This window comes from Balaenoptera borealis (assembly GCF_965194805.1).
Source record: "Balaenoptera borealis genome assembly, chromosome: 10".
NCBI lineage: Eukaryota > Metazoa > Chordata > Mammalia > Artiodactyla > Balaenopteridae > Balaenoptera > Balaenoptera borealis.
The window spans coordinates 80,257,227-80,282,010 of record NC_138874.1 but is presented as its reverse complement, the minus strand read 5'-3'; the positions used below and the strand labels follow the sequence as shown (position 1 = coordinate 80,282,010).

The 24,784-nt window shown below is 36.1% G+C and overlaps 1 protein-coding gene across 3 annotated transcripts in view; it reads left to right on the top strand.

Moving 5' to 3' along the window:
* ATAD1 (ATPase family AAA domain containing 1) overlaps positions 1–24,784 on the top strand; it is a 55,823-nt gene that overhangs the window by 24,157 nt on the left and 6,882 nt on the right. For 2 of the 3 annotated variants that reach the window (XM_082339585.1, XM_082339587.1), the window contains exons 6-8: positions 420–526; positions 17,311–17,400; positions 20,202–20,252. In XM_082339585.1, the coding sequence (XP_082195711.1) occupies positions 420–526; positions 17,311–17,400; positions 20,202–20,252 (248 nt within the window). The remainder of the gene's footprint in view (positions 1–419; positions 527–17,310; positions 17,401–20,201; positions 20,253–24,784) is intronic. The other variant, XM_082339586.1, reaches the window with a different exon arrangement.

The following is a 24,784-nucleotide window of genomic DNA, read 5'->3' as shown; positions in this document are numbered from 1 at the left end:
TTTTCCAGTATCATTTTTATTTATCACCAGGAAAAGTGCATGAGGAAAAAGTATGTGATCCCATAATTAAGAACGCATAGGATGCAGAGAACCTGGGAAGTTAGGGCCAGAGCACACAGACTTTTGCTCTAAGACACTACGTGATCCTTTTTTAGCTTCTCAGCACTAGATCCTTTATTTCTTTTATATATGTTGGTATGAATGTATTTTTAGGAAAGAAATGAGGATTGTGAATTGATTGTTTTAATTTGCTGGATAATTTGTCAAAGTGGTTATATCAGAATAATGTGTGAAAAGGCATATTCGAACCCTTTTCTTTGTAATCTTTCATAAAATTGTCAGCTTTTAATTAATGATTTGAAATTATGTAAAGAATAATTTATTATTGATTTGTAAGGTTAAGGATTTTTTTCTTCTAGACTCCTTTCTACGAAACCGTTCAAGTTCTGACCATGAAGCTACAGCCATGATGAAAGCTCAGTTTATGAGTCTCTGGGATGGATTGGATACTGATCACAGCTGCCAGGTATTTGAAAGTAATCTGCTTTAATTTGTGTTATTCGTGGTGGTGGTGTTAATAGAAAATTTGGCTGCTTGTTAAGCTTATTTACAAAATTATTTTTCATAGCTTATACTTACCAATAAATGACAAGAATCTGAAAGAATATGGTTTGTATATGTCTTCATCCATTTTGAGGGCTTCGTAATTAATAAAATGTTAAAAAGATTTCCCAAATGCTCAAAACAAATACAAGAATAAGAGAGAAAACCAGGGTATTAGAACCATCTGTGTCAAGGAAAAGGACATGACTAGTGGCTCTGAGTATTCTGTACATTTCGTTTGACTGTTACCATAAATCCTTATAGTCTTTACTCTCAGTTCTTATGTCACTTTTTTTTTTTTTATATATATAGTCGTGTGTATATGTTAATCCCAAACTCCTAATTTATCCCTGTCTCCCACCTTTCCCCTTTGGTAACCATAAGTTTGTTTTCTATGTCTGTGAGTCTGTTTCTGTTTTGTAAGTTGATTTGTATCTTTTTTTTAGATTCCACATATAAGTGATATCATGTGATATTTGTCATTCTCTGTCTGAATTACTTCACTTAATATGATAACCTCAAGATCCATCCATATTGCTGCAAATGGCATTATTTTATTCCTTTTTGTGGCTGAATAATATTCCACTGTATATATGTACCACATCTTCCTTGTCCATTCATGTGTCAGTGGGTATTTAGGTTGCTTCCATGTCTTGGCTGTTGTAAATTGTCCTGCTATGACCTTTGGGGTGAATGTATCTTTTCGAATTATGGTTTTCTCCAGATATATGCCCAGGAGTGGGATTGCTGGATCCTGTGGTACCTCTATTTTTAGTTTTTTAAGGAACCTCCATACTGTTCTCCATAGTGGCTATACAAATTTACATTCCCACCAACAGTGTAGGAAGATTCCCTTTTCTCCACACCCTCTCCAGCATTTATTGTTTGTACACTTTTTAATGATGGCCATTCTGACTGCTGTAAGGTGATACCTCATTGTAGTTTTGATTTGCATTTTTCTAATAATTAGCGATCTTGAGCATCTTTTCATGAGCTTTTTGACCATCTATATGTCTTCTTTGAAGAAATGTCTGTTTAGGTCTTATGCCCATTTTTTGATTGGGTTGTGTGTTTTTTTGATGTTGAGCTGCATTGAGCTGTTCATAATATTTTGGAAATTAATAATTAGATCCCATGTGTTTATTTTTGTTTTTATTTTCATTACTCTAGGAGGTGGATCCAAAATGATCTTGCACAATTAATGTCAAAGAGTTTTCCTCTAAGAGTTTTATAGTATATGGTCTTACATCTGGGTCTTTAATTCTTTTTTTTTTTAATTAATTTTTACTGGAGTATAGTTGCTTTACAATGTTGTGTTAGTTTCTACTGTACAGCAAAATGAATCAGCTATACATATACATATATCCCCTCTTTTTTGGATTTCCTTCTCATTTAGGTCACCACAGTGCACTAAGTAGAGTTCCCTGTTCTATACAGTATGTTCTCATTAGTTCTCTATTTTATACGTAGTATCATAGTGTATAGTGTCAATCCCAATCTCCCAATTCCTCCCATCCCCCCTTTCCCCATTGGTATACATGCATTTGTTCTCTACGTCTGTGTCTCTATTTCTGCTTTGCATATAAGATCATCTATACCATTTTTCTAAATTCCACATATATGCATTAATATACAATATTTGTTTTTCTCTTTCTGACTTACTTCACTCTGTATGACACTCTCTAGGTCCATCCACGTCTCTACAAATGACCCAATTTTGTTCCTTTTTATGGATGAGTAATATTCCATTGTATATATGTACCACATCTTCTTTATCCATTCCTCTGTTGATGGACGTGTAGGTTGCTTCCATGTCCTGGCTATTGTAAATAGTGCCACTGTGAACATTGGGGTGCATGTGTCTTTTTGAATTATGGTTTTCTCTGGGTATATGCTCAGTAGTGGGATTGCTGGGTCATATAGTAGTTCTATTTTTAGTTTTTTAAGAAACCTCCATACTGTTTTCCATGGTGGCTATATCAGTTTACATTCCCACCAACAGTGCATGAGGATTCCCTTTTCTCCACACCCTCTCCAACATTTATTGTTTGTAGATTTTTTGATGATGGCCATTCTGACCAGTGTGAGGTGATACCTCATTGTAGTTTTGATTTGCATTTCTCTGATAATTAGTGATGTTGAGCATCTTTTCATGTGTTTGTTGGACATCCATGTGTCTTCTTTGGAGAAATGTCTGTTTAGGTCTTCCACCCATTATTTGATTGGTTGATTGTTTTTTTGATATTGAGCTGCATGAGCTGTTTGTATATTTTGGAGATTAATCCTTTGTCAGTTGCTTCGTTTGCAAATATTTTCTCCCATTCTGAGGGTTGTCTTTTGGTCTCGTTTATGGTTTCCTTTGCTGTGCAAAAGCTTTTAAGTTTCATTGGGTCCCATTTGTTTATTTTTGTTTTTATTTCCATTTCTCTAGGAGGTGGGTCAAAAAGGATCTTGCTGTTATTTATGTCATAGAGTGTTTTGCCTATGTTTTCCTCTAAGAGTTTTATAGTGTCTGGCCTTACATTTAGGTCTTTAATCCATTTTGAGTTTATTTTTGTGTATGATGTAGGAAGTGTTCTACTGTCATTCTTTTACACGTAGCTGTCCAGTTTTCCCAGCACCACTTATTGAAGAGGCTGTCTTTTCTCCATTTTATACTCTTACCTCCTTTATCAAAGATAAGGTGACCATATGTGCATGGGTTTATCTCTGGGCTTTCTATCCTGTTCCATTGATCTATATTCTTGTTTTTGTGCCTGTACCATATTGTCTTGATTACTGTAGCTTTGTAGTATAGTCTGAAGTCCAGGCGCCTGATTCCTCCAGCTCCATTTTTCTTTCTCAAGATGGCTTTGGCTATTTGGGATCTTTTGTGTTTCCATACAAATTGTGAAATTTTTTGTTCTTGTGCTGTGAAAAATGCCATTGGTAGTTTGATCCCTATTGAATCTGTAGATTGCTTTGGGTAGTATAGTCATTTTCACAATGTTGATTCTTCCAATCCAAGAACATGGTATATCTCTCCATCTGTTGGTATCATCTTTAATTTCCTTCATCAGTGTCTTATAGTTTTCTGCATACAGGTCTTTTGTCTCCTTAGGTAGGTTTATTCCTAGGTATTTTATTCTTTTTGTTGCAGTGATAAGTGGGAGTGTTTCCTTAATTTCTCTTTCAGGTTTTTCATCATTAGTGTATAGAAATGCAAGAGATTTCTGTGCATTAATTTTGTATCCTGCTACTCTACCAAATTCATTGATTAACTCTAGTAGTTTTCTGGTGGCATCTTTAGGATTCTCTATGTATAGTATCATGTCATCTGCAAACAGTGACAGCTTTACTTCTTCTTTTCCGATTTGGATTCCTTTTATTTCTTTTTCTTCTCTGATTGCTATGGCTAAGACTTCCAAACTATGTTGAATAATAGTGGTGAGAGTGGGCAACCTTGTCTTGTTCCTGATCTTGGAGGAAATGGTTTCAGTTTTTCACCATTGAGAACGATGTTGGCTGTGGGTTTGTCGTATATGGCCTTTATTATGTTGAGGTAGTTTCCCTCTATGCCTTCTTTCTGGAGACTTTATTATAAATGGGTGTTGAATTTTATCAAAAGCTTTTTCTGCATCTGTTGAGATTATCATATGGTTTTTCTCCTTCAATTTGTTAATATGGTGTATCACATTGATTGATTTACATATATTGAAGAATCCTTGGATTCCTGGGATAAACCCCACTTGATCATGGTGTATGATCCTTTTAATGTGCTTTTGGATTCTGTTTGCTAGTATTTTGTTGAGGATTTTTGCATCTATGTTCATCAGAGATATTGGCCTGTAGTTTTCTTTTTTTGTGACATCTTTGTCTGGTTTTGGTATCAGGGTGATGGTGGTCTTGTAGAATGAGTTTGGGAGTATTCCTCCCTCTGCTATGTTTTGGAAGAGTTTGAGAAGGATAGGTGTTAGCTCTTCTCTAAATGTTTGATAGAATTCCCCTGTGAAGCCATCTGGTCCTGGGCTTTTGTTTGTTGGAAGATTTTTTTTTTTTAATTTATTTATTTGGCTGCATTGGGTCTTCATTGCTGTGCACAGGCTTTCTCTAGTTACGGTGAGTGGGGGCTCCTCTTCGTTTTGTCGCAGGCACTTCTCATCGCCGTGGCTTATCTTGTTGCAGACCACAGGCTCTAGGCGCGTGGGCTTCAGTAGTTGTAGCACACGGGCTTAGTAGTTGTGGCTCGCGGGCTCTAGAGCACAGGCTTAGTAGTTGTGGCCCACAGGCTTAGTTGCTCCGTGGCATGTGGGATCTTCTTGGACCAGGGCTGGAACCCGTGTCCCCTGCATTGGCAGGCAGATTCTTAGCTACTGCGCCACCAGTGAAGTCAAGACAGGAATTTTAAAACTGGCTTTTAATTGTGCAAATAATTAGCACATCGTTTAACCTCAAAGAAGGGATGGAGTCTGAGTTCAAGGTCACTAAGGTTTTTCTCAGTTCTGAAAGGCTATAATTTCACACTTTAGGTTTATGGCTACTCCTAGCTCAGGATTTCCAAGAGTGGTTTTCACACTGCATAGTTTTAGGTTTTTTCAATAAAGATGATTCCTTCAACATACAAAAAAAAAAAAAAAAAAAATCTCTAGGCTCTAAACAAACAAAAAAAAATAAATTTGTTCTTTCAGTTACCATTCAGTTACTACTTTGATTTCCTAAATGTTTCTCAAATTTGCTGTAATCTCCCTTCCTTCATTGTTTCTTTTTTTTTTTTTAATTTATTTATTTTATTTTTGGCTGCATTGGGTCTTGCTGAGCGCGGACTTTCTCTAGTTGTGGCGAGTGGGGGCTACTCTTTGTGCGTGGGTTTCTTATTGCGGTGGCTTCTCTTTGTTGAGGAGCACAGGCTCTAGGCATGCAGGCTTCAGTAGTTGTGGCTTGTGGGCTCTAGAGCACAGGCTCAGTAGTTGTGGCACATGGGTTAGTTCCTCCGCGGCATGTGGGATCTTCCTGGACCAGGGCTCGAACCTGTGTCCCCTGCATTGGCAGGCGGATTCTTAACCACTGTGCCACCAGGGAAGTCCCCCTTCATTGTTTCTTTTTTTTAAACATCTTTATTGAAGTATAATTGCCTTACAATGGTGTGTTAGCTTCTGCTTTATAACAAAGTGAATCAGTTATACATATACAATATGTTCCCATTTCTCTTCCCTCTTGCATCTCCCTCCCTCCCACCCTCCCCATCCCACCCCTCTAGGCGGTCACAAAGCACCGAGCTGATCTCCCTGTGCTATGCGGCTGCTTCCCACTAGCTATCTATTTTACATTTGGTAGTATATATACGTCCATGACACTCTCTTACCCTGTCACATCTCACCCCACCCCCTCCCCATATCCTCAAGTCCATTCTCTAGTAGGTCTGTGTCTTTATTCCCGTCTTGCCACTAGGTTCTTCATGGCCTTTTTTTTTTTTTTTTTTTTTTTTCCTTAGATTCCGTATATATGTGTTAGCATACTGTATTTGTTTTTCTCTTTCTGACTTACTTCACTCTGTATGACAGACTCTAACTCCATCCACCTCATTACAAATACCTCCATTTCATTTCTTTTTATGGCTGAGTAATATTCCATTGTATATATGTGCCACATCTTCTTTATCCATTCATCTGTCGATGGACATTTAGGTTGCTTCCATGTCCTGGCTATTGTAAGTAGAGCTGCAATGAACATTTTGGTACATGACTCTTTTTGAACTATGGTTTTCTCAGGGTATATGCCCAGTAGTGGGATTGCTGGGTCATATGGTAGTTCTATTTGTAGTTTTTTAAGGAACCTCCATACTGTTCTCCATAGTGGCTGTATCAATTTACATTCCCACCAACAGTGCAAGAGTGTTCCCTTTCCTCCACACCCTCTCCAGCATTTATTGTTTCTAGATTTTTTGATGATGGCCATTCTGATCGGTGTGAGATGATATCTCATTGTAGTTTTGATTTGCATTTCTCTAATGATTAATGATGATGAGCATTCTTTCATGTGTCTGTTGGCAATCTGTATATCTTCTTTGGAGAAATGTCTATTTAGGTCTTCTGCCCATTTTTGGATTGGGTTGTTCGTTTTTTTGTTATTGAGCTGCATGAGCTGCTTGTAAATCTTGGAGATTAATCCTTTGTCAGTTGCTTCATTTGCCAATATTTTCTCCCATTCTGATGGTTGTCTTTTGGTCTTGTTTATGGTTTCCTTTGCTGTGCAAAAGCTTTTAAGTTTCATTAGGTCCCATTTGTTTATTTGTGTTCTTATTTCCATTTCTCTGGGAGCTGGGTCAAAAGGAATCTTGCTGTGATGTATGTCATAGAGTGGTCTGCCTATGTTTTCCTCTAAGAGTTTGATAGTGTCTGGCCTTACGCTTAGGTCTTTAATCCATTTTGAGTTTATTTTTGTGCATGGTGTTAGGGAGTGTTCTAATTTCATACTTTTACATGTACCTGTCCAATTTTCCCAGCACCACTTATTGAAGAGGTTGTCTTTTCTCCACTGTATATGCTTGCCTCCTTTATCAAAGATAAGGTGACCATATGTGTGTGGGTTTATCTCTGGGCTTTCTGTCCTGTTCCATTGATCTATATTTCTGTTTTTGTGCCAGTACCAAACTGTCTTGATTACTGAAGCTTTGTAATATAGTCTGAAGTCAGGGAGCCTGATTTCCCCCAGCTCCATTTTTCGTTCTCAAGATTGCTTTGGCTGTTCGAGGTCTTTTGTGTTTCCATACAAATTGTGAAATTTTTTGTTCTAGTTCTGTGAAAAATGCCAGTGGTAGTTTGATAGGGATTGCATTGAATCTGTAGATTGCTTTGGGTAGTAGAGTCATTTTCACAATGTTGATTCTTCCAATCCAGGAACATGGTATATCTCTCCATCTATTTGTATCATCTTTAATTTCTTTCATCAGTGTCTTATAATTTTCTGCGTACAGGTCTTTTGTCTCCTTAGGTAGGTTTATTCCTAGATATTTTATTCTTTTTGTTGCAATGGTAAACGGGAGTGTTTTCTTAATTTCACTTTCAGATTTTTCATCATTAGTGTATAGAAATGCAAGAGATTTCTGTGCATTAATTTTGTATCCTGCTACTTTACCAAATTCATTGATTAGTTCCAGGAGTTTTCTGGTAGCATCTTTAGGATTCTTTATGTATAGTATCATGTCATCTGCAAATAGTGACAGCTTTACTTCTTCTTTTCCGATTTGGATTCCTTTTATTTCTTTGTCTTCTCTGATTGCTGTGGCTAACACTTCCAAAACTATGTTGAATAATAGTGGTGAGAGTGGGCAACCTTGTCTTGTTCCTGATCTTAGTGGAAATGTTTTCAGTTTTTCACCATTGAGGACAATGTTGGCTGTGGGTTTGTCATATATGGCCTTTATTATGTTGAGGAAAGTTCCCTCTATGCCTGCTTTCTGCAGGGCTTTTATCATAAATGGGTGTTGAATTTTGTCGAAAGCTTTCTCTGCATCTATTGAGATGATCATATGGTTTTTCTCCTTCAATTTGTTAATATGGTGTATCACATTGATTGATTTGCGTATGTTGAAGAATCCTTGCATTCCTGGGATAAACCCCACTTGATCATGGTGTATGATCCTTTTAATGTGTTGTTGGATTCTGTTTGCTAGTATTTTGTTGAGGATTTTTGCATCTATGTTCATCAGTGATATTGGCCTGTAGTTTTCTTTCTTTGTGACATCTTTGTCTGGTTTTGGTATCAGGGTGATGGTGGCCTCATAGAATGAGTTTGGGAGTGTTCCTCCCTCTGCAATATTTTGGAAGAGTTTGAGAAGGATAGGTGTTAGCTCTTCTCTAAATGTTTGATAGAATTCACCTGTGAAGCCATCTGGTCCTGGGCTTTTGTTTGTTGGAAGATTTTTAATCACAGTTTCAATTTCAGTGCTTGTGATTGGTCTCTTTATATTTTCTATTTCTTCCTGGTTCATTCTCGGAAGGTTGTGCTTTTTGAGAATTTGTCCATTTCTTCCAGGTTGTCCATTTTATTGGCGTAGAGTTGCTTGTAGTAATCTCTCATGATCCTTTGTGTTTCTGCAGTGTCAGTTGTTACTTCTCCTTTTTCATTTCTACTTCTGTTGATTTGAGTCTTCTCCCTTTTTTTCTTGATGAGTCTGGCTAATGGTTTATCAATTTTGTTTATCTTCTCAAAGAACCAGCTTTTAATTTTATTGATCTTTGCTATCGTTTCCTTCATTTCTTTTTCATTTATTTCTGATCTGATCTTTATGATTTCTTTCCTTCTGCTTCCTTTGGGGTATTTTTGTTCTTCTTTCTGTAATTGATTTAGGTGTAAGTTTAGGTTGTTTTCTTGTTTCTTGAGGTAGGATTGTATTGCTATAAACTTCCCTCTTAGAACTGCTTTTGCTGCATCCCATAGGTTTTGGGTCTTCGTGTTTTCATTGTTTTTTGTTTCTAGGCATTGTTTGATTTCCTCTTTGATTTCTTCAGTGATTCCTTGGTTATTTAGTAGCATATTGTTTAGCTGCCATGTGTTTGTATTTTTTACAGTTTTTTTCCTGTAATTGATATCTAGTCTCATAGCGTTGTGGTCGGAAAAGATACTTGATACGATTTCAGTTTTCTTAAATTTACCAAGGCTTGGTTTGTGACCCAAGATATGGTCTATCCTGGAGAATGTTCCATGAGCACTTGAGAAGAAAGTGTATTCTGTTGTTTTTGGATGGAATGTCCTATAAATATCAATTAAGTCCATCTTGTTTAATGTGTCATTTAAAGCTTGTGCTTCCTTATTTAGTTTCATTTTGGGATTATGTGTCCATTGGTAAAGTGACATGTTAAAAGACCCCCACTATTATTGTGTTACTGTCACTTTCTCCTTTCATGGCTGTTAACATTTGCCATATATATTGAGGTTCTCCTATGTTGGGTGCATATATATTTACAATTATTATATCTTTTTCTTGGCTTGATCCCTTGATTATTATGCAGTGTCCTTCCTTGTCTCTTTTGACAGTCTTTATTTTAAAGTCTGTTTTGTCTGATATGGGTATCGCTACTCCAGCTTTCTTTTGATTTCCATTTGCATGGAGTATCTTTTTCCATCCTCTCACTTTCAGTCTGTATGTGTCCCTAGATCTGAAGTGGGTCTCTTGTAGACAGCATATATGTGGGTCTGTTTTGTATCCGTTCAGGCAGCCTATGTCTTTTGGTTGGAGCAGTTAATACGTTTACATTTAAGGTAATTATCAATATGAATGTTCTTATTGCCATTGGGTTAATTGTTTTATATTTGTTTTTGTAGTTCTCTTTTCTTTTCCTCTTTTGTTCTCTTGCGATTTGATGACTGTATTTAGTGTTGTGTTTGGATTCCTTTTTCTTTTTTTTGTATGTATATCTATGGTCAGTTTTTGGTTTGCAGTTACCATGAGTTTTTGATATTGCAGTCTGATATACCTCTCTCTCTCTCTCTCTCTCTCTCTCTCTATATATATATATATATGTGTATATATATATATATATATATATATATATATATACACATATATATATATACACATATATATATATATATATATATATATATATGATTGTTTTAAGTTGCTGTTCTCAAGTTCAAATGCATTTCCAATATCATGCTTTTGTACTCTCCTCACAATTGCTGGTTTTGATACCATATCTGCATGTGGATGACTTTCTACCTTTACTGTATGTTTGCCTTTACCAGTGAGCTTCCATTCATAATTTTCTTGTTTCCACTTGTAGCCTTTAGCATTTGTTGTAAAGCTGGTTTGGTGATGCTGAATTCTCTTAGCTTTCGAGTGTCTGTAAAGCTTTTGATTTCTCTGTCAAATCAAATGAGAGTTTTGCTGGGTAGAGTATTCTTGGTTGTAGGTTTTTTCCTTTCATCATTTTAAATATATCACGCCACTCCACTCCATTCTGGCCTACAGAGTTTTTGCTGAAAAATCAGCTGATAACCTTATGGGGATTCCCTTGTATGTTATTTGTTTCTTTCCTGTTGTTGTTTTTAATATTTTCTCTGTCTTTAATTTTTTCAACTTTATTACTGTGTGTCTCGGCATGTTCCTCCTTGGGTTTATTCTTCATGGGACTCTCTGCGCTTCCTGGACTTGAGTGACTGTTTCCTTTCCCACATTAGGGAATTTTTCAGCTATGATCTATTCAAATATTTTCTCAGGCCCTTTCTCTCTTTTCTCCTTCTGGGACCCCTGTAATGTGAGTGTTAGTGTATTTAATGTTTTTCCATTGATCTCTTAAGCTGTCCTCCTTTCTTTTCGTTCTTTTTTCCTTATTGTGTTCCACAGCAGTGATTTCCACCATTCTGTCTTGCAGGTCAGTTATCTGTTCTTCTGCCTTAGTTATTTTGCTATTGATTCTTTCTAGTGTATTTTTCATTTCGGTTATTGTATTCTTCAACTCTGTTTCTTTGTTCTTTATATCTCCTAGCTCTTTGTTAAACATTTCTTGTATCTTCTCAGTCTGTGCCTCCATTCTTTTCCCGAGATCATGATTATCTTTACTATCATTACTCTGAATTCTTTTTCGGGTAGATATCTCCACTTCACTTAGTTGTTCTTCTGGGGTTTTATCTTGTTCCTTCATCTGGAACATGTTTCTCTGCCGTCTCATTTTGTCTTAACTTTCTGTGTTTGTGGTCTCCATTCCGCAGGCTGCAGTGTTGTAGTTCCTCTTGCTTCTGGTGTCTGTCCCCTGGTGGATGAGGCTGGTCTAGAGACTTGTGCAGGCTTCCTGGTGGGAGGGACTTGTGCCTGCCCACTGGAGATTGGAGCTGGGTCTTGTCCCTCTGGTGGACAGGGCCGTGTCAGGGGGTGTGTTTAGAGGTGGCTGTGGTCTCAGGAAGACTTTAGGCAGCCTGTCTGCTGATGGGTGGGGCTGTGTTCCAGCCCTGTTGGTTGGTTGGCCTGAGGCGTCCCAGCATTGGATCCTACAGTGGGGCCTCATCTTGATGTCAAAATGGCAAACTTCAGGAGAGCGCATGCCAATGAGTACTCCCTAGTACCTCTGCCACCAGTGTCCTCTTCCCCACAGTGAGCCACAGCCACCCTGCCTCCCCAGGAAACCCTCCAAGACCAGCACGTAGGTCTTCCCCAGGCTCCTGTGAAGTCACTGATTTTTCCCTGGGTCCTGGTACACACAAGACCTTGAGCGTGCCCTCCGTGTGTGGAGTTCCTGTAATCAAGCCCCACTGGTCTTCAAAGCCAAATGCTCTGGGGGCTCCTCCTGCTGATGCCAGACCCCCAGTCTGGGCAGCCTGACATGGGACTCAGAACTGTCACTCCTGTGGGAGAACTTCTGCAATATAATTACTTTCTAGTTTGTGGGTCACCCACCCAGCAGGTATGGGATTTGATTATATATTATACGATTGCGCCCCTCCTACCCTCTCTTTGTGACTTCTTCTTTGTCTTTGGATGTAGAATATCTTTTTTGGTTGGTTCAAGTCTTTTTTGTTGATGGTTGTTCAGCAGTTAGTTGTGATTTTGGTGTTTTCATGAGAGAAGGCGAGTGCAAGTTCTTTTACTCTGACATCTTGTTTCCAGCCCAGGTCCATCGTTTCTTAGTTAAAGTGGGGTTGCATGTTTTTCCTTGCAAGCTCTCAGATGTTCTAACCTGTAATTTCCTTTTCTGTAAGGTTCTAAGGAATGATTAAAAGAAGCTAGAAAAAGAATCAACTGTGTATTTTAGTTTTGTCAGTGCCACACAACTTGACAGTACATTGTCACACATCATAAAGGCAGGCAGGGAAGTAGGGCGGTTAAATACATTTCCCTTGCTTGCTAATTTCTGACTAATGTAGCAAAAGGATGCTTCCAATTGGTACAGGCCTCTCCGTACTTTGAGTAGTCAAACTTATTTACATATATATATATTTTTAGTTTAAACTTAAATTTTATACTTTCATTTTCATTAGTTGCTGTATACTTATATACTTAACCACTTCCTGTCACATGCACCTTTCCAGTTTTATACATGACAGTCTTCTGTCCTAGGCTTTGTCTTTTCCCGCTGAAAGGCTGTGAAAACCAAAATTAATGTCCCTTGGTATTCCCCCAGAGAGAAAGACAGCTATATTGTTCAATTTACATCTTTGAGTTCCCATTTTCACCTAGTTCTTCACCTCTGAATATTCCATACTTTCTTGCCAGATCAATAATGTATTTTAAAAGAAAATTTTAAACAATTTTCTGGCATGTTTGGTTTTCTGCCATATTGCTGGAAATGGAAGTTCTAGAGCCATTTTTCTGTTTGGGTTCCCCCCCGCCCTTCCATGAATCACCTATTTTATATCTCACGTATATAAAAACTTTTTTCATGGAAAAGTTTTGGGAAGGTTAATAATGTTCTTTCATTGTTTTAACTTCAGTAGGTATTTTCTATTTTGTAATCTGTTTTTGCCCCTTTTAAGAAAACATAGTTAGAGGGACTTCCCTGGTGGCACAGTGGTTAAGTATCTGCCTGCCAGTGCAGGGTACACAGGTTTGAGCCCTGGTCCAGGAAGATCCCACATGTCACAGAGCAACTAAGTCCATGCGCCACAACTGCTGAGCCTGCGCACCTAGAGCCCATGCTCCGCAACAAGAGACGCCACCGCAATGAGCAGCCTGTGCACCTCAGTGAAGACCCAAACGCAGCCAAAAAAAAAAAAATCAACCATTATTTCTTCAAATATTTTTTCTTTTCCATTTTCCTTGTGATCTTATCAAAAGCCATTTGGACATACCTTATTTATATTCCATGTTTTTTAATGTCTCTTTCATATTTTCTATCTCTTTGTGCTATATTCTGGGTAATTTCTTTACCTCTTCCAATTAGATAATTCTGGCTTCATTTGGATCCCTTCAGCTATGTAGCATTTTCATTGAGCTTATTATTTCAGTTATTATATTCTTCAGCTCTAGAAATTCTTTTAGACTCTTTTTCAGGTCTGCCAGATCAGTTTTGATGGTCTCTTGCCAGTTGGATTAGTAAAGCAGAGCCCTGGCATCAATTAGCTTTGTAACTTTGGCAAAATTATATCATCACCCTGTGTCTGAATAGAGGGGGTAATATCTATAAAGAGGGAAGAATTGTATCTACCTCAGAACTGTTGTAGGATTTTAAGGATTTAATCTGAGTAAAGTGCCTATAACAGTATCTGGTATATATTTGCTACATAAGTATTTGCTGTGTGATTTTTTTTTTAATTTCTTGTTTATTCCTTTAAATGTATTAACACTAATTTTATAGTCCATCTTCAATAATTCTAACATAGGAGTATTTGTACATCTTGTTCTATCATTTGAGTTTAAGATGGTTATTTCCTTGTGTGTTTTGTGATTTCATGGGAAAAATCATGTTTGATAGAACTTTATGTGTGAATCTTTGGAATCTACGTTGACGGTTTGCTGTTCTAAGAGGATTTTGTACTTGTCTCTGCCATGTTCTTTTCCAAAGACAGGTAAATTCAGGTTCAAGATCCATGTTAGCTGGCCAAGAACCATGAAATCTCAGTGATTTAGTGTGTGTGTTTATATATCTTTCCAAGAACCAAGGCCTGACTCTGCCAAATAGGTTTTCTAATATTTCACCACTTTTCTCAGGCCATAATACTTCATTAGTCCCAACTTTATGTAGGGTGGTCTCTCATCACACACACCACTTTTAAAAATCTGTACGTGTCCATATGGTATGTGGTCAACTTCTACCCTTGCTTACCTCCATCATGTATAGGCTTTGTTGCTGGCTTCAGCTTAATTCCTTTATTTTTTTGCAGATTTATTGATTAATTTGAGTTTTTAAAAATATTTTATTATTTTTACATGTTTTGTAGCCAGAGGGTTTAAGGATCTCCTTTGTCCGCCACATTACCATAAATCAAAAGTGCTGAGACACCTAATTCTCAAGAAGAAAATTAAGCCCCATGTCCTACATCACCGTTATGAAAGTATAATTTCATTTTGAGGGAAAATTGCCTTTAGTGTTTGTTTGATGATTAGAGAAGAAAGCACAACATAGATAAATTCTGGTGAATTACTAGAAACAATTTATATTAATTATTGGTTCTGAGAAATCTATTCAATGAGTTTAGTTTGCAGGTTTCCAAAAATTAATTATCCTCCTAAGCAATAGTATTTAAAGTATGCAGAGAATTGAAGTTAGCCCATGTAAGAGAGAAATATTGATAGTTTAATATTATATCTTATCAGAGTATTGTTTTAAAACCAAGGAAATAATGATAATAATATTATAAAATAATTTGGATGAAACATACTCCTTAGCCACTTCGTCCAGAGCCCCACAGTGTGGTTCTGATACAGCAAATTAAAATTGAATTTTTAGAACCGTTTTTCTTTATTATACTAATAGTAGTTACTGTTCTATTATGACAGACTTTTGAGGAAGAAAATAAAGATGTTGCTTTTAACTTTCTTGTGTGTTGAGGGGGTTAAAACGGCTATTACTAATTTGAATAATAGTTTTAGACATCTTCTTTAGTAGGAACCAGTTAGCTTTCCTCTAAAATTGTCTGTTCTGTGACTGTGGATGGAGCCCAGTACCCCAGCTTACTTTCTTTGTTTCCTTGCCACAGAGGAAACAGAAATAGTTGAATGGCCCAATTAAACCTGTCACTACTACTGTTCCAAGTTAGTCGATGATATATTCTTCATCTTGAGAGACATGAGACGTAAAAGCTAACATTATTTTTAGGGTATTCATTGACATAGTTCAGCTTTTGAGGCATATATTTAGATCTGATTGTTTTAAATGTGAAATGATAAAAAAATTTATATTAATATTTTGTTTTAAAGATTTTTAGAAGTCTTACCTAATACCTAAAAGGTGCATTAATTTTGCTGCATAAATACTAAAAAATTACTGTTGCTTCCCATTTTTAATTTTAGCTTATTTGCACTAAATAGAGTTAATATATGTGTAAAGGTTATCTTTTTTGCCCCTTAAAATCACTCCTTAAAATTTACTTCTTTAAGTGATGTCAATCACTCTTGCTTTGCTTTTTCATTGTGAATATCTGTTATCACCCCAAATAAATTCATTAGGCCATGTTGTGCTAGATTTATCTGGATTCCTTGATCCTAAGTTTTAGTGTTTCATGTTTCATAATGGGTTTTTGTTTTGTTTCAGGCTGTTTACCTAGAACGTTTCTCAGAGTACAGCCCCTTTTTCAGTTTTTTTTAGGTGCTGCCTCAACCACAGTGCTTTTTGTGATTCTCTACAACATAATATGATCAGTCTTCAACAAGCTTCCATATCACTTTGAACTCTCTTTTAATACCTAATGAATACTCTATCTCAAAATATACTATATTAATCCTTTATCTTATACAATTAATTCATTTGATCACTTTTAAAGACTTTGTTTAGGTAGAAATTTTCCTTATTCTATAGAGTTGTAGAAAGTCAGTAAAGAAAAACAGGTAAGAGCATTAGTATTTTGACTTTAGGATCACTTGACCCAAATACAAAATTGCATTATGTTATGGAACTATTTCTCAAATTTGTATGTATATTTTTTCCCTCTAGGTGGCAACCTCTCACAGTTAATTGAAAGTAATTTGGCAGTTGAGTAATGTTAAATGTAAAGTAGAAGTAGAATATAAGGAACTTCCCTGGCAGTCCAGTGGTTAAGACGCTGCACTCCCAATACAGGGGGCACAGGTTCAATCCCTGGTCTGGGAGCTAAGATCCCACATGCCGCACAGCATAGCCTAAAAAAAAAAAAAGTAGAATATAAGAGTTAGTGTATTTTTCAACATGTTGTTCTGGAGTTAGATTTCAGATTATTTCAGAAATCTAAGACCTCTTAGGCTGAAATAAAAGTTTTCCTTAGAATACCAATAAATTTCATTTTGGATAACAGATGTGTGCTTAATTATATTAAACAGGAATATCAACAAGAATGGTAATATTGAAGCCGTTCAGAAATTAAATTGTTTTGTATATCTGTCTTTATTTGTGCTGATTTTTCATCTCTACATTCTTTATAAATAAGTGGCATAGACCCAGAGGTTGGCAGGGCTGCCAGCAACTTTTTTTTTTTTTTAATATTCTACCCAGCATTTTGATGTTTGCTTTTATTCTGTTGCCCTTGTTTAAAATTGGATTGCTTGAGGTTTTATTTGCACTGAGAAGATGTCACCTGCAGTGCTGATAGTGCCATGAAATGATGATGTGAAATCTAGAGGAAAAAATAGATGATATCTATTACTCTTACCAGAATCCTCAGATTCTAGTAGGGGAAATGATTCTCTCCTTAATATTATTAAAGGACTTGAAGTATTCCCCTTATATATACTCCCAAGCTATAACATAAATAGCTTTAAGTTATTCAACATGTAGCCACTGTGTAACCATATTTTGCAAAATACAGTAGGTTTTTTAAAATTTTTATAATTCCTCAGTAACTGAATAATGTATTATTTTAGTTACTAAAAGTCTGGCAAAATGCATCAGCCTTACCAGCTTTGCTATCATTTGATGTATTTAGGATTAACTCTGATTTATATCTATAAATATTTGAGTAATACTGGATTAAATCATATATCCTATAGAAGATTTAGTTTAAACCCCACTTAATTTTCTATATCTTCTAAGCCCTAGTAATAACAACCTAAAAGGAGTATTAATGGTATATTTAATACCTTTGTTTTCTTTATATATTTAGGTCATAGTGATGGGAGCTACTAATCGTCCTCAGGATCTTGACTCAGCTATAATGAGAAGAATGCCTACGAGATTTCATATCAACCAGCCTGTAGGTGGATTTGATTGATATTATGAACAGTTACATATTTGCTTTTTTACATGTCTTTATCTGTGATTTCACAAAGGGAATGATTAAAAAATAAGACTTATTATTTATGACAGGCAGGGAAGGAATAGGGCAAGAATGCCCCTAATTACTTTTGTCCTTTCCATTCCTTTTCTTGCTTTTTAAATTTTTCTTTCCTAAGATCAATGTTATTTGCTTCTCTTCAAAGTATCTCATTACCTCAAGTTTGCCTAGACACTTCAGTGATTTTCTTTAGAATGCAGCAAAGTTATCTATGGAAGATACATAAGAAAATGTAAATTATAGTTTTGGTTTAGGATAGGATGAAATTAGGGTTTTAGGGTTAAAGAACCGTTCTGAAGGCCTGACAGGAAGAACACCTGGTATTTATTTGATTAATTATTGGCAGTGCTTTCCTGTGGCAGGATTAATGATTAACCAGTAGCTATGATATTACACTTTAACATAAGAATGCAAATGTGAGGCTGGTATTGAACCGGTAGTTAAGTATCTTCTTCTAGCATTCTTTTTTGCTAGTTAAAAGTACCCTCAAGTAGAGGGTTATAACTTGATACTTTTTTGCACAAAATCCCTAAATCCTGAATTTTGTCTGCTTTTAGATTAAAGGAGAAAAAACCAAACAGGGTTAGTAATAGACTATATGCACCATACAATCAGCATGTTACATATATTGCTATGTAGAAGAACTTACACTGTCACTTCTTTCAAAATTAAAATCTCTGGCCTAAAAATATTTGCCCCATTTTATATTCTTCAGCTTAACAGTTTGTAGCAGTAAACATGGTTTCCTGAAATTGGTGGCTATGGCCTCTGCACAGTTACTCTGGCTGGCTCTTTGCTGCAGCTGCAGCCTCTGATTCCTCTGAGGGTATACATTTACTTAGGCAGTCTGTTAGAAAATCTACCTGATGATTCGGTGCAGAGATTTTTTAATGTGATATAGGAGACTAGAAAATGTACTTAGTATGGCTAATATTTATTGAGCATTAATATGTGTCAGACACCTGCCAGGCTCTGGTGAATAGAGCGTGGCCTCTGTCCTAAAAGAACTCTGTATTTCAGGGGAGCTGGACACAAAAATAAATAATGTAAAATGGGGACTTCCCTGGCGGTCCAGTGGTTAAGACTCCGTGCTTCCACTGCAGGGGACATGGGTTCGATCCCTGGTTGGGGAACTAAGATATCCTGCGTGGCACGTGGCCAAAAAAAAAAAAAAATGTAAAATGTACTTTACAAAAGTATGCTTAAAGAACTGTGAGGACCTGAGATGATGATGAAAACATAATTCTGTCTGAGGCGTTAGTGAAACCTACAGAATCCAGCTGGACCTTGAAGGATGAAGGATGGTAGCAATTTGACAAGTGAAGCGGAGAAATGCTTTTCTACCAGAATAAAGAAGGGCGAGGAGGTGTGGAAGCACATATTTAATGGTGACTTCTGGGGATAGTTCAGTTAGGGGGTGTCAAGGAAAGTAGGTGGGGATGAGGCTGGAAAGGTTGACTGCTGAAGTTTTAGATGAACTTTGTATGCTTCACACAAGATATTTGATCTTATTTTGTTACCAAGACATCAGAATATTTTTAGAGATAATCAGTTCACCTCAGTGGTTCTGAAGGTAAAGATTATATTGATAGAATCTCTGCTTATAGTCTAAGAGCAAACAAAGGGTTTTGATGTACAGTAGAATAGAACATAGGGTACAGCAGCATGGAAAGTAGCCTTTACTAAAGTTGTAAGTTTAATATATTTTTGTATGAGTTCAAAATAGGTTGTAAAAGATTTTGTCAAATTTGTCATAAACTTGTGTACTCGTAATGTAGAAACTGGGATTTTTATAACCCCCTCTTCATTCTGTTTTTAGTGAACACACACACGCACTTTATAGGGTAATTTTTTTCTTACTGTTTAACTATGATAACAAAGTGTATGATTAACCTTACCTTAAAACTCCTTTCCAAATTAAATGCTTATTAACAAAAAGTACTTATTGGTGATCGCATAACATACCAAATTAACCTTCATACTTAACACATTTGAATTACAGAAACAGCAGTTTGGTTTTGTTTTTCAGGTCATTTAATTTGGTACTCATTGTAACCAGCTCTGTTTTTTTCAGTGGTTGTGGGAATAGGGATGAGTTCAGCCATAATAATCTTTAAAAGCATTCATATTTACCATATATGTAAGGTATTCTATAAAAACTTCTACTCTCTAGTAATATGAAGCATCAGTGGGGGGGGAAGCATACGAGCATATAAACAAATATGCTATTAACAACTAAATAAAATTCACTAATATAAATTAGTGGACATGGAAGTTATATGCTGAATGGAAGAACTGAGCAGGTATTGTTGCCATCTCTTCCAGTTCCTGATAAAAAATTTTATGGCAGCAGTGAGTTTTCAGAAGTTTCCTAAATTAAGAAAAGGAGATTTGCAGAGCTGTAGAGGAAAGACATTGGTAGTCATAGGAATTCATTTACTCACTCAAGAAACATTTAAGGGCATGTTATTTTCCAGATATGGTACTAGGCACTGGGGATTCAGAATAAGAAGATATAGTTCAGTAAGACAACCACAAATGATTACTCTAGAGTCTAGAATCTAGACCTTGCTTTAGTCAAAAGTTTCTATGACCTGTCAGAGTTTCTGTCATTTCTTATAGGTATTGTCAGGTAGTTTACAAGGAAAGGAAGAAATATTAGGAAAATTAGTTGATCCTTTTTTTTTTTAAATGCTAACTGGAAATTATCCTGGTTTTAGGCCCTAAAACAAAGAGAAGCAATCCTGAAACTCATCTTGAAAAATGAAAATGTAAGTAGAAAATTACATTTTTTCCCCATCCTATAAATATAAAAATATTTATGTTCATAAAATCATTTTAGACAGAAATGAAAAAGGAACTTGGACATAATGTAGCTTTGAACTTGTAAATTACTGTAAAACTCTTGGCTGCTCATACAACTCAATTATTATGGCATATTTGAACTAATTAAAGGTAATTTGCTTTTTAAAAAGCCATGTGTTTTCATATCTACAGATTAGAATCCTCTTTGATATTTTTCAGACTGGTTTCCTATTATATAAGATACATTTGTTTTTGCAGAGAAGTATGGGGAGGTTTTGGTTTTTATTTAATTGCAATATTTTTTGAAGTTGGAATTTAGAATTAAGAAGGTATGATAATCAAAATCGTCAGTCGTTTGTATTTTAAAAATAGGTGATATAGTCACGTTTCAAAAATTAAAATATATATATTAAATGGTGTACAGGGAAAAGTTTCATATCTCCCTTATATTTCTTCTGTATCTTTTCAGATGGCATTATTCCTATACAAGCAAATTAGAATATAATGTTACGCCTCTCCTCTTTTCTACATAAACCATATCAATAAACCATATACAGTTTTCTCTGTTGCTCTTTTCACTTATTTTTGAGATTCCATATTAGCATATGGTTTCCTCGTTCTGTTCTCTCTCTCTTTTTTCTTTTGCACTGCATAGGATTCCATTGTATGGATATAACATAATTTACTTAATCAATGCCACATTGAAGGACATTTGGGTTGATTCCAGTCTTTCACTACTGTAAAAATGCTGCATTGAATAACCTTGTACATACATCATTTCACACTTGTGCCAGGAATATTAGTAGGGTGAATTTTCCAGAAGAAAAATTGCTAGATCAAAGGGTATGATATTCATAATTTTGGTAGTAGTTGCCAAATTGTTCATGCCAATTTACTCTTTTTTTTTAAAATTTATTTTATTTTTATTTTTGGCTGCGTGGGTCTTCGTTGCTGCGCACAGGCTTTCTCTAGTTGCGGCAAGTGGGGGCTACTCTTCATTGCGGTGCGCAGGCTTCTCTTTGCAGTGGCTTCTCTTGTTGCAGAGCACGGGCTTCAGTAGTTGTGGCGTGCAGGCTCAGTAGTGGCTCACAGGCTCTAGAGCACAGGGTCAGTAGTTGAGCCACACAGGCATGTGGGATCTTCCTGGACCAGGGATCGAACCCTGCATTGGCAGATGGATTCTTAACCACTGCACCACCAGGGAAGTCCCCCAATTTACTCTTACATCAGCGATATTAGAGTGCCTCTTGCCCTATAGCCTTGCCAACAGAATGTTATGAAACTTTGTGCCAACATGATAGGTAGAAAATGGTATAAATGGTATCTCATTATAGTTTTAATTTACATTGAGGGATGAAATGAGAAGTATATGTTTAAGAGCCTCTAGAATGTGTGTGTGTGTGTGTGTGTGTGTGTGTGTGTGTGTGTGTGTGTGTGTGTGAAATACCTGTTCATTTTCTCTGCCTATTTTTCTATTAGAATGGTTTTTTTCTTGTAGATTTGTAGGAACTCTAATGTATTAGGGAAATTTGCCCTTTGTTTATATGATTTGAAAATATTTTTTCCTAGTTTGTCTTGATTTTACTGGATTTTTTTCCCCCTTTATGGCTTCTAAGTTTTGATCTAAATTAAAAAGTCCTTTTCCACTACCATGTTTGTAAAGGACGTTTCCATATTCTCCAACTCTTGCTACTTGTTTTTCCAAAACTCTGTAACCAAGTATATTTTAATAACATGGTATTCCTCACTCTCATAAACTTCATATGTAAACTCACTATTTGAACTTGCTATCTAAATTAAGAAACCAAATAACTTCCCGTAGTGAGGCATACTTATATTTCAGTGGTTTTCATGCTTCCTTGAATCACCATCATCCCATGGCTAATTCTGCTTCATCCATACCCTATCTACTTCCTTACCTCCCATGTGTTCCCATCATATCTCATCTGTAAATATTTTAATTATAGCTCTAAAAGGAAGGATTCTTTTCTTTATTTAACCTAACCTCATTACCATTGTTATACTTAAGCAAAAAATGACATAAATTTGTTACTATCATTGAATATCTAGTCTCTTCAAATTTCTAATTGTCTCCTAAACATCTTTTTTTTTTTTAAACCATATATTTGTTTGACTCAGGACCCATATAAAGTTTGTAATTTTCACTTATTTCAGATTTTAAATCTCTTTTAATCTATAGACTATAGATTCTCCCTTCATGTCTCTCGTCCTTTCCCTCTTCCCCTTTCAATTTATTTGTTGAAAAAAACCACGTTGGGTTTGTCCAGATTTTTCCATAGTGTGAATTTTGCTGATTATACAAGGAGCAGTAATTCCTCTAAAATTGGTAGTTGGATCAAGAGACTGGATGAGATTAGGTTCAGTTGGAGAGATGACTACTTCTTGGGTAGAATTATATTCTTTCATTAGGAGATACATAATATCTGGATGTCCATTATGGTTTTATGGTTTACATTTAAATCTTTGCTATAATTGGTATTTATCCAGATGTATGATGTGTGCTATGAATTGAATTTTGCTTTTGTTTTTCCAAATGGATACCCAGTTGTCCCAACACCATTTTTTGGAATAGTCCATCCTTTCCTCATTAGAGAAGCCACCTTTATCACATACTAAATTCTCGTATGTATTGGCTATGTTTCTGGACTTTGAATTCAGGTCATTGGTCTTTTCTTTGTTTATTCACCAGCACCACACTTTTTTTTTCTTTTTTTGGCTTTGTTGGGTCTTCGTTGCAGCGAGCGGGGGCTACTCTTCGTTGCGGTGTGCAGGCTTCTCTTTGCAGTGGCTTCTCTTGTTGTGGAGCACGGGCTCTAGGTGCTCAGGCTTCAGTAGTTGTGGCACGTGGACTCAGTAGTCGTGGCTCGTGTGTTCTAGAGCACAGGCTCAGTAGTTGTGGTGCACGGGCTTAGTTGCTCCGCGACATGTGGGATCTTCCTGGACCAGGGCACAAACCCGTGTCCCCTGCATTGGCAGGTGGATTCTTAACCACTGCGCCACCAAGGAAGTCCCCACCACACTCTTAATTATTAAGGTTTTGTAAGTTTTAATATCAGGTAGGGCTAGACACCTCTTCTTGTCCCCCAGCCCACAGTTTCTTGGTATGCTATTTTTTCTGTATGAATTTTAAATTAAGTTGTCTTATTCAAGAAAAAAAACACTAGTGTTTTTGGTGGATCATAATTTAAGAGAATTAAGATATTTTTGATGTTGACTCTTTCTCCCCGGAAGCATTTATGTCTTTCTGGTTGTTCAAGTCTTGTATCTTTCAGTGGTGTTCTGTTCATTTATTTCTTTACAATATATCAAAATAACATATATGCTATTTGCTAAAGTTTAAAGTGTCTAACAAATTACAGAGATTAGATCATTGGTTACTAACCATTTTGGGGATCATAGAGCCCTTTAATAAAGAGATAAAGCTATGTCGTCTTCCCTTTAAAAACTGCGTATACACTTGAAATGTTTTGTATAGTTTCGGGGAAGTTCCTAAAACCTTGCATATATTCTGGGTAAGGAACTCCTGTCCTCCATGAATGAGAAATCAACAAATTACATTTTGCCTTTTAACTGAATATTTGATTACTGCTTTCAAGAAGACATTGTGTAGTTGTAGTACTGTTTAGATAAAACAGGCTCCATTGGTCAACCTTTGATAAGGATAGGCATTGATGAACAGAGAAGAAAACAAAGGGGATTAAATGAGTTCACAAGATCTTTTGAATTAGAATGGCTATGATGTGGCTAGAAATTTAACAGGCATTACAAGGTAGTTGTGAACAATTTTGCGGAGACTTCAGGTTAACTAATACAGTTATTTAAAAAATTTTTAATGGAGTGTGGCTGGAAGTTAACATTTTTGAACCCCGTATATGTGGTCCAGTGTAAATATAGGTGATATAGGTCATTGATATATAGATGATGAATGTAAATTATGAGATGTAAGCTCTATGTCTCATATGATAGCCATACTTTACACAGGCCATTAAATTTTAGCATTTAAATTTAAGACACTACTCATTATGCCTAATTTAAACTTTGATTTTAGTGTTCTGCTTTTTTTAACAGTAGTATCTTTGGAAATTCTTTTAGAATTACATTTGTCATTGGCACAGGCAATTTTTAGCATTCTGTTTCTTATTTATGAAAGTACAAAGAATTAGTGTCTAATCAGTTTTATGATGCAGAATATGAGTGCTCTCTGGATAATTGCTGACATGGGAATGTCTCATTTCCTACTAGCTGGTATTTATATGCTGGAGGCATATTGTTACTTCAGTGGAATATGAAAGAAATTAATGTAATTTTGTTAAAAGATGCCTCAAATCAGTAGCACACACATTTATTTAATAAGATGAGCATTATCATGCGTATACATTCCTGAGCAGAATTAGAGTTTTTGATGCAAACAGATGGCTAGACTTTTATATTTTGAGTTTTTCTCTGAAGAAAAGAATGAAGCTTTTGAAATGACACC